Here is a 10,240-nt window from a genome sequence, read left to right as displayed (position 1 = left end):
ATGTACACCAAACATTGTTTAAAACCGGAACATTGTCAAATGTTAAATGTATGTAGGTGTTCCAGAGAATTTGGCATCTTTTGATCTAGCTGAGTAACTATTTCATTGACAAACAAAATTAAAAAGGCTTTATTTTGAAAATAAAAATAAAAAGATGTATTCATAAAAATGTCAACAATACATTCAAATGGATATAGATGTTATACTTGATTTACAACTCTTCATTTTGCACACGTCCTGTGACATGAAACTTGAACTTAAAATTGGCTATGGTTAGAAGTGGCTGTGTCGTTACTCTTTGCTGTTTCACACTTTAAAAAATATTTCAATGCTAGAGCTGAACTTGGTAATTGTGAAATTCTTGAGCATCATCAAATTGGGAATGTACAAAGAATGTTTTGATGGCTTCAAAAAATGAATTGTCACATGTGGAGCATAAAAGGTTTACTATCGCATCAAGGCTGTATGTAATAATTGTGATAAAATCAAAACAAAACACTCACAAAATTATCTTTCATGTAGCCACTTTTCATCCTTTCAGATTTCTTGTTTGTCAAATAACTTAATTTAGCTCATAAAATCTGAGGGCATTTGAGAATATAATGAGACACAAAATTGTGAAAACCCTCCTAAAAATGTCCTGCCACAAGAATTGAGAATGGCAATGGTAACACAAGCTTTCTTCATTTCTGTTATTTATTTGTTACTTGCCATCATTGAATTGGGCAGCAGTATTGAACCACACCTTCTCCACCTGTTCCTTCCCTATCGCATAAAGTTTGTGTAAAATTAAAGTGTCGCTCTCGGATAAGCGCAACAAATATTCCTCATTTTCAGGGTAGCATTTTGATAAGGACAAACACAAAACTAATTGCTGACAGAAGCGAGACAGGACCAACCAAAAGAGGCAGTCTTTCTCTGCCGCGTTGAGGGGGAAGACACTTTCCCAGCCTGCTAGAACAGGTCCGGCCACCTCAATAGGGTTCGGGTGCAGATGCATCATGTACATGATGGTGATGGCGAGCTCATAGATGAAGTAACCGACATTCATATCCCCAAAATCAATGATACCAGAAACCCTGTAGCCTCTGCTCTCATTAGCTTGTACGAGCACATTCAGATCGTTTAAGTCCCCGTGAATGAGGCCTGAGAAAAGGCAGACATAAAGCAGGATATAAGCAGTTGCAAAATATCACACCAGAGCACTATAGGAATGATTTTTTTTCCAGTGTTAAGAGTTGCAAAAACAATCAGCATTATCTAACAGGCTAATGGCTAATTTAGCAAACAGGTATTAACCAACTTTTACTAGCTAGTTAGTTACACCTTAATTGGTGATTGAAAATGAATATCATATTTACACTTGCGGAAACTGGGGTGCTTGTTGGCGACAGTAGCTTTGTACTGATGGAGGACGGACATTACAACCTCCTGGAGAGGGTCTCCATCTAGTACATGAATGTATTTCTCCAGTATGGGAACATTTGACAAACTCCATTTGAAATTGTCCCTTCGCAACTTGTCAAGTTGTGGATGTTCCATCTGGGAACAAAATAGAAAACACCAGTAGTAAGTATACGGGCAAAAGAACAAAAATGGTGCGCATTTGAATCTGCTTCTGCGAGGCCGCTTGGAAATGACAATTTCGAGCTTAAAGTCACAAGACAAAATGGCGGCCTTATGCTGCATTCGAGGAAGGTTTGAAGTCGGATTTATCCAACTCAAAGTGTTCCAATTTTGCCTCCGAAGCGTTTGATGCAAATGTAAACAACAAAGATGGCTGATTCAGGTAAATTCTTTGTTGCTCTGGTTAACGCAGTCATTCCAAATCACGCGTCACGTGAACATATGTCTTGTATTTTCTTTCACCTCGAACACTTTGAGGTCGGAACAAACACAATCAGAGTGGGATAAATCCGATTTCCCACTTTCCTTGAATGTTGCATTTACCCTTGGTGAAATTACCCTCTCCGTCCATTGAAAAGTATTGGACTTCGGGTTGTTGTAATTTGATTTGTGAGGATTATTTCTGATTTGAAAATGTGATCAAATGTTGTTTGACTACAATAACAATATGCCTGGTTTGTATGCTAGTCACAAGCAAAAGTTGAACAATATGACATGGAAATGAAGCATTGCATTGTGGAAATTTAAGAACATGCCCAGATGTTCGGAATTGTTAACCCCTGGGCGTTATTTTATTTTGAAATGGCTTGGTCAGAACCAACAAAAAGCCAAAAAATGGTCAAATAACGCCATGGGGTAATACAGTGTACCTATGACGGAATATTCAGCCATATATTTTTTTTTAATAATCTTTTCCAACAAGAAGCAGAGGTTTTTCTGTAGTGGTTAGAGGCGCTCTCCTACCAAGTTGACTACATTAGCAGCTGGCTACCAACTCTTAACAAGCTAGCTGCTAACTTGTAACGCTAGCCTGCAAGAAAGCAGGAATCTGATTGTGTAAGGTGGCAATTATGACCTTTTGTTTCTTTCTTTGCTTTGTTTTTCAAACCTTTCTTGTTCTGCCACTTTGTCATGCAGTATCAGTATCTGTACAGTACTCCCTCGTTTGCAGTTTGCATTGCAATGCAATCAGAAAAAAGCATACCAAAAAGGCAACATATGAAGTATGAACATTTAAACATAATGAAAATAAAACATTAGGGTGTGTTCTGTGAATGATGAAATTATTCATGTTTGCTGTCATGTAAAATACTCATAAGCATTTCAGGTGGACAGCTGAACAAAGTGGGACTTCTTTACTTAGTAGCACAAAACAGTAACATAAATGTTTGAAACTTGCACCTCTTTGAGGATGTTGTCCATTTTGGCTGCAGTCTGGCCTACTTCATAAAGTAGACATGACGAGAGAGGAGCCTTGGAAATAGTGATTCCAGGTAAATAAGTCAACAGGCGCACCAGGCACTTCTGCAAGCCATTGCCACAATCTGTCAAATGTAACAATCCAACAATTATTCTTTCAGTTGTCTCTACAAATATTGCACAAGATAAAAAGATGACTTACTCTATACTCACTTGTACACCTCTTTTTTTTTTTTTGCATTGTATAAGTGCCTTTCAAGGGCAGCTGGGTGGGTATGTTTAAAAGAAAGGTCGAAAGAAACAAAAACATTTTTTAATAAAGTAATTATTTGTTTTAAGCTTCTAACTGTGTGTTTTTTTTTAATTTATTTAAATAATTGGGTTGATTTTCCCTTTAAAATTATTTTAATTTCATCTACAAATATAGTCTTGGCGGAGAGTTAGGGGTGGGCAATTTTTCGTCTTCTACCTACCTATTAAATAATAATAATAATAATAATAATAATAATAATAATAATAATAATAATAATAATAATAATAATAATAGGAAGAAGAAGATTGATTTTGATTTTGAAAAAATACATTTATTTGCCGCTCTTATTTACATTATTTTCCTAAACACACAGGTCGGCAAAGAACAATTCAATAAATAGACAAAAAAATAAAATGCTTTCACAGCAGAACATCACTAAAAAGAAGAAGAAGAAGAAGACCTACCTATTAAATAATAATAATAATAATAATAATAATTGAGAAGCACTGAATCATATCAATGTGGGTGCACAACTACTGGCACCCTCCCCCTCGATCTTTAGTAACTGGTGTCCTACCAATGTCTTTCAGGATCATGTCCTGTCCTGTGGTTGTTTTCAGGACTGTTTGGGTCGGAAGTCCATTCTCACGCAGGAAATTCATGGCATAAGTCTGCAGTTCAAACAGGATGGGGTCCTTACTGTCCTCTGAGTTGATAATCTTCAGCACATACTCGCCACCTTCAACCGTCGCAATATAAATGTTCTGGTCTTCAAAGCTGGGCAGACAGTGGAGTTCAGAGGGAGTCAGGTTGTAGTGATTCTTCACCAGCTCTGCTGCCTGGGACGGACTGAGGGTGGGTGTTACAGGCTTCACTGACATTTTGCTGGAAAAACAATACAAAAGCTATAATGATGCACATATGTCATGCTGATTTCTTTACCCATTCACAAGCTTGTTAGGTCCAGATGTCTTTGGAAAATGAGAGATTTCGTATGATTTTGCTTGTGTGAGAAGATATGGGGAAAGTCAAATGTAGGGAACACAATTGTAACATTTTTGGCATTTGTGTTTTTTTTTCTTTACCTTGAGTGTTCAAGGTGTTCAAATTGCTATGTAAAGTAGTTTCAAGTGACATGGAAATTGAAATGCTTGCATCCCGTTTTGCTGGCTTTACAGGTGTTATGTTCACATATGGTTGGTATTTCCTTTACAAGGTTTAGCTGTGGAGAGTAGACTTCAGTTGCTTCCAGAGGATAGTACATATTAAAAAAAAAATTGTTTGTCTGACTGTGCATGCATGCACAAAACATAACACTATGCATTTGACAGTTCCAAGCATATGCCTTGGAACCCGTTCAATTACCTGCCATTCATGCACAAGAGAAAACTATGCCCACCTTGTTTAATACATGTTGTGGTATGCTTTGAATCAGAAGTTTATCCATACTTGTCTCTTAACATATTCCTATCAAAAAGACTTCCTGTCCAAAAAATTGATTTAAGAACACTGAACAAATTGTGAGCAACGTTTCACTACATCTTATAGTGTCGATTCGAGTTTGGATTTTCCAGAATTATAAAAACTGTAACTAAATAGCCCTAATTGCTCAACTGGGGTAGCATCACTATATATAATGCATATAGGCGATATAATATTAATACACAAAGTATATTTAAATGTTGGAAACTTTTCAACTCACCTCAGATTGTGTGAAGGTGTTCCGTGGTGCAACTCCTCAAATAAATTGTCTAGAACACAGCACTGTACCTTTGCGGTGTCATGTAGTAATAGCATTAAGTGACATCTAGTGGCCGATTATGAAAACAGCAAATATATTAAAAATAATAACAATATTTGTTTTAAAATTATTTTGAGAGTGAAATAATACTTTGTGTCTGAGTAAATTAATCATTTAATACATTTAAATAGAAATTTCTCAATTTTCAATTAATTATAATTGTGAGAATGCTGAGGCCTTCACAAATATGTTATTCCTCTTTGTTACTAAACGTATTATTATTCCTCCTACTTTTTTTTTTTTTTTACATACTCAACAATTCACACCCATTCGAAATTCAAAATGCTCAGCTCATTCAATTCACCTTAAGATACATTTTCAACATTCCCTCAATTCCCACTTGGGAAAAATTCTGCTTTTTTATTTTTATTATTGTTTTGTTTTTGTTTTTAACCAAAAATATAGCAATTTTTTTAACCAAAAATATAGCAATTTTTTTCACCAAAAAGATTCCTCATTCATTTCTGAGGTGGAAGTTAAGGTTAGGATTTAGGGTTAGGGCTTATGCCATTCCTATTCAAAATTCAAAATGTTCAGCTCATACATATCACGTTGCTATTCATTCGGATATATATATTTCTCAAATCCTTTCAACATTCAACATAATTCAACATTTTTGACCCCAAAATTCACTATTCATTTCCAATGACACATGGGTGTGCCCTGAAAAGTGGTGATTTTGTTGGTAGCTACAAGGATTCCGCCCAACGCCAGCAATTTGCACCTTTGAATTTGATTTGAGTATAAGATAATTGACTGCATATGATCTATCAATATCATAGATTAAACGTTCGAAAACTACCCTTAATATTTCGAAGTTGTGCGTTGACGTCAAGCGCAGAGCAAGACGATATCGAGGTGACCAAGAGCCCCTGAATGCAGCATTGGGGGCGGGCGGCTGTGTTAGACCACATTGAGCACATTTGGCTAGCAATCGCCACTTACGCACACGGCGCTGAAACACGAATCAGCATGTCGGGAAAGAGCTTTCGAGTAAGCGACGGGGACTGGATATGTCCCGATAAAAAGTGAGTTATCGGACAATACAATATGACCGCAGATTTTTGGCGTAATATGTTCGTTCTTTTTTTAATGGTGTATCTTGAAGAAGCTGCAGGTCAACTTTGTTTAGCTTGCTAGGCCCTCCCACGTTAGCCACAAAGTAGCGAACGATCCTCATCATTCTTATTATTTAGCCACGAAATTGAATAGAATCAACCAAGGAAGTGAGATTTGGTTTACGGTGGAGATTCAGTGTGATTTAATTTTTGCCGATTCTATTTGTGTTTACTGAATGGCTTGCAAGCTAACGAGGCGGCTAACGTTAGCTGCTTTCGACTAACCTCTACTAATGATTGTTTTTGTTTAGTTTTTGTTGTTTGGCATGGAGGGCAAAGTGTTGTGTGAGTTTTAATTCTGGTCATAAATATCATTACGTAGTTTAGATGCATTACTAGCGTCTCAAGTAGCGGACAGCTGCAATACTTGGCTGTCTTGCATAATGGCAGTGTGTCAAAGTGCTGCACCAAGTCAACACATGTATGCTCTGTGTATGTTTTGCTTACTAATGTGCTGAATGTTTTTTTTTTCCTCAATCAGGTGTGGAAATGTAAACTTTGCCAGGAGAACAAGTTGTAATAGATGTGGAAGAGGTGAGTCTGCTGTGAAATGTATGTTTAATTTATAAGGCAGCGTTTCTCAGCCATTGAGTCAGAGCACATTTGACATGAGAAACATAATGAAATCCGGGCCTGCTTAGTCGAACACAAAGCTAGCATTCTGTTTGAGTGGCAACAGGTGAGTACACAGGTTAATTGTGCCTTCTGCCCTCTAGTGGAATACCATTTAATTGACATACCTGACTAAATATATTATTTGTAGTAGATAATTATTGGACCAATAAAGTGGAATTGAGTAATTTACTGCTCAGTGTTTGGGAATTGCAGATCTAAGAGCTATTGGAAGTCCTGAGCATTTCTTGTTTGTTTCTGTTTTTTTTGGGTGGGGTGCAGAGAAAACCACAGAGGCCAAAATGATGAAAGCAGGAGGAACAGAGATTGGGAAAACTCTAGCTGAGAAGAGTAGAGGTCTGTTCAGCGCTAACGATTGGCAATGTAAAACGTAAGTGTCAATCATGGCCGCACACCCATTAAGTTGTATTTTTATTTATTTTATGTTCATGTTTATTATCCTCTCTCTCGCCCTCATGAAGATGTGGAAACGTTAACTGGGCGAGGCGATCCGAGTGCAACATGTGTAACACTCCCAAATATGCCAAGCTGGAAGAAAGAACGGGTAATTTAGAAAAATGTGCACCATTCTAGCATCTCTTCAATTATGCAAACCAATCTCTCATCCGTGCCTCTCCGATGCACTTTCAGGTTATGGTGGTGGTTTTAATGAAAGGGAAAATGTGGAATATATTGAGCGAGAGGAATCTGATGGCGAATATGATGAGGTACGCTCTTTCTCATGGTGCTTTTTCGTAAATGAGTGTGCATATTGTTGTTCAATGACAATCATGTCGCGTTATTTTTTATTTTTTTAGGTTCAATAAGAGGCTCATTGTAAAGTCGTTAATAAAAATAACACAATAGACATTTTCAACTTGCATGTGCTTGAACAAGGGCATAAATCACAAGATTAGGGGAGGAAAATGCTGTGATGCCACAGGCCATCCAGACTGATTGAAAATGCAAAGAATAACTGGCAGCAGAAGAAGAAATAGAAGTTAGCTTAACTGCTAGCTTGTCATGCTAACTATTTCAGACTCCAACTCTCCTTACACATCACTTATACGCTATACACCACACATTCATGGCATTACAAAAGTTACACACTACTCCTTTACTAGAAAAGCACATAGAATGTCTTCTGTTGTGAGTTTGTCGTCGGACAGCAATATGATGATGATTTTGTGGTTGCGTGTTAACACCATGAAATAAACACTTTCATCCACGATTAAGTAAATACCCGTTTTATGTCACAGTTTGGCAGGAAAAAGAAAATGTATCGCGGGAAGAGCAGTAGCAAGACGTCGTCCTCAAAAGGAAATGATAAGAAAGAAGCCGCGAAAAAGGTTCCGCCACCACCACCGGAGGTGGACGATGAAGAGGATGACGATGATGAAGACGGTGACCTGTCCAAGTACAAACTGGACGTAAGCACAAAACATGCAGCAAGACAATCCTTTTTAAAAGCATCTTGGCAAAGGTGTGTGAAGTCTGATGTTAACGTCAGCAAAAACTTGCGTTCAGGATGACGATGAAGATGACGGAGACGGCGACCTGTCCAAGTACGACCTGGATGCCAGCGATGAAGAGAAGGAGCAAGCTAAGAAAAGGGGCAGCCGCTCGGGCTCGTCCCGTTCCCGCTCGTCCTCGCGCTCATCCAGCTCCAGTTCTCGGTCGAGGTCCAGGTAAACGGGTGCAGGTCAAAGGGTAACGCCGGGCAAAATGTCAGTATCAGCTCTCCACTTTTCTTCTGATTAACTGATCAATATACTTTCCATGTTGCTGTTTGCTGTTTTTCCGATTTGTTTTTAGCATGGTTTAGTCCCTCTCAGACTGCTCTTTTTGATTACGGTTTAGGTAAAGATACATTTAGAAATGATTTGACTCGGAGAATCCATTTGCAAGCTGCAATTGACCTGCTAAAACAGCAGATGTCGCTATAGCCAAGTTTTAAAGCCTGTTTTGATACAAATTGTGAGGTCATACAAAGAGACCAGCCAGAATGTAAACATTGGTGGTCTCATCCTTAAACCTCACATGTAGCATATGGTTAATATTGATATGCCATCTATAGAGAGGCTTATGTCCTTTTGTTGTTTGTTTGGTTTATGGCCAAAGTGTAGCTCAATGTTAGTTCTTCCTTTTGAAAATATTGGAGAGTTTTTGTGTCTTTTTTGTCTTTCAGATCCGGTTCTAGGAGCTCCTCTAGTTCCCGATCCGGATCTCGCTCGAGGTCCCGCTCCAGGTGAATGAGGTGACATGCACTCTCTCCCCGCAGAGAGTGTTTGTATGAGCCCCCAAGGCTCCGCAAACAATGTTGTAATCTAAATTTGAGTTATTTATAGCTGCATAGGGATCAGTTAGAGCAATACAAATTTGCTTTTTTCTTTTTGGGTTAAAGGACAGATAACATTGGTAGTTTTAGGTAAATATTTGGCCCCAATGTTATCGGTAATAAGTTGCAATTCGGTCCCAGTTTGAAATCTTCCTGTTTGGCTACTTGATATGATCACGCATACATACAAGTGAACTGATGGGAAACCTTTAAAGCCGTAGTTTGTACTCTGAGGCTTCATCCTGGTACTGATCTTTCCCAGACCCTACTGACCTCAGTGCTTGGTTTATCCCTCCAAAAGATCCAGCTCCAGGTCTGGAAAGGGCTCCTCACCCCGGAAGAGGTCCGCCTCCCCGCCCTCCTCACCCGAGGGGGGCCAGAAGCGCAGTCGCTCCAGGTCGTCATCTGGAGGGAGAAAACGGAGGCGCTCTCGATCCCGTTCGTCCGAAAGGTTTGGGTTTAAAGTGGAATACCACAGTGGCACTCACTATAGCCGTTTATCGCCTCGCTCACGACCTTGTCGTGCTGGTTTTCAAGCTCTGATCTTGATACAGTACAAGTACACTGAGGTGAATGTTGTTGACTATCGATGCTAATGTATCGCCCCTTCCCATCATGTTGTGTGCTTTCAGGCGCAGCAACCAGTCCTCCGGGTCCTCCCATTCTGGCTCCAGTTCTAAAAAGAAAAAAATAATAATTTTAACGCCTCCGTGAAATGAACCTCAGTGCAAGTGCATGTTTCCCCTCACAGGAACAACCACATCCATACAGTATGCTGTTCACACAACCCCCCGGCACCCATACATTACAGTAGCTACTCTGCCTATATTTCAACACGCTCTCTGCCCAACTTGTGTCTACCAATATATACATGGCCATTTAATGTAAATGGTTGGTCCCTTATTTAGGGTAATGTTGGTGACAGTATATCTGTCGATCTTTGGGGAGTTTTAGAATTTCCCGGGACACTCCCCTTTAAGTGCAACTGTTTAGGGAAAAGTACATGTAGGATTATATACTGACTCTTTACTTTGTTTTTGAGGTAAGTATTGCAAAGTTTTTGTTATTCACAAACAGCAGAAAATTTCCATTTAAACCCCTTCAACAATTAAACACTTGTGTTTAGTGAGTATTTATTAAAATACTCTCCATAATAGTGTTCCAAAACTTTTTTTTTTTAGTACATCGTGACAATTCATGCTTTATATATGAAATACATATGAAACAGTTGTTCGTGTGTAAATAAAGTCTTGTCAACTTGAGCCCGTGTCATTTCTCCTAATAGTTCCAGC

General features: G+C 38.7%; 2 protein-coding genes across 2 annotated transcripts; one reads left to right on the top strand and one right to left on the bottom strand.

Moving 5' to 3' along the window:
- Positions 1-615: 615 nt before the first annotated feature.
- LOC144062876 (hydroxylysine kinase-like) lies at positions 616-4,808 on the bottom strand. Its single transcript, XM_077584657.1, has 5 exons — positions 4,782-4,808; positions 3,657-3,964; positions 2,809-2,951; positions 1,362-1,542; positions 616-1,146 (listed from the first exon to the last, which is right to left on the bottom strand). Exons 2-5 carry the CDS (start codon positions 3,958-3,960, stop codon positions 704-706), a joined length of 1,071 nt encoding a protein of 356 aa, XP_077440783.1. The 5' UTR covers positions 3,961-3,964; positions 4,782-4,808; the 3' UTR covers positions 616-703.
- A 941-nt stretch (positions 4,809-5,749) lies between these two features.
- Positions 5,750-10,210, top strand: zranb2 (zinc finger, RAN-binding domain containing 2). The gene is made up of 10 exons (XM_077584697.1): positions 5,750-5,908; positions 6,480-6,532; positions 6,893-7,001; positions 7,093-7,175; positions 7,262-7,338; positions 7,870-8,040; positions 8,138-8,298; positions 8,799-8,858; positions 9,250-9,399; positions 9,581-10,210. The coding sequence occupies exons 1-10, from the start codon at positions 5,757-5,759 to the stop codon at positions 9,660-9,662; spliced, it is 1,098 nt and encodes a 365-aa protein (XP_077440823.1). The 5' UTR covers positions 5,750-5,756; the 3' UTR covers positions 9,663-10,210.
- Positions 10,211-10,240: the final 30 nt, after the last annotated feature.

The sequence above is a fragment of the Vanacampus margaritifer genome, chromosome 13 (assembly GCF_051991255.1).
Source record: "Vanacampus margaritifer isolate UIUO_Vmar chromosome 13, RoL_Vmar_1.0, whole genome shotgun sequence".
In the NCBI taxonomy this organism is placed as follows: domain Eukaryota; kingdom Metazoa; phylum Chordata; class Actinopteri; order Syngnathiformes; family Syngnathidae; genus Vanacampus; species Vanacampus margaritifer.
This window is presented reverse-complemented; position numbering and strand designations above follow the sequence as displayed.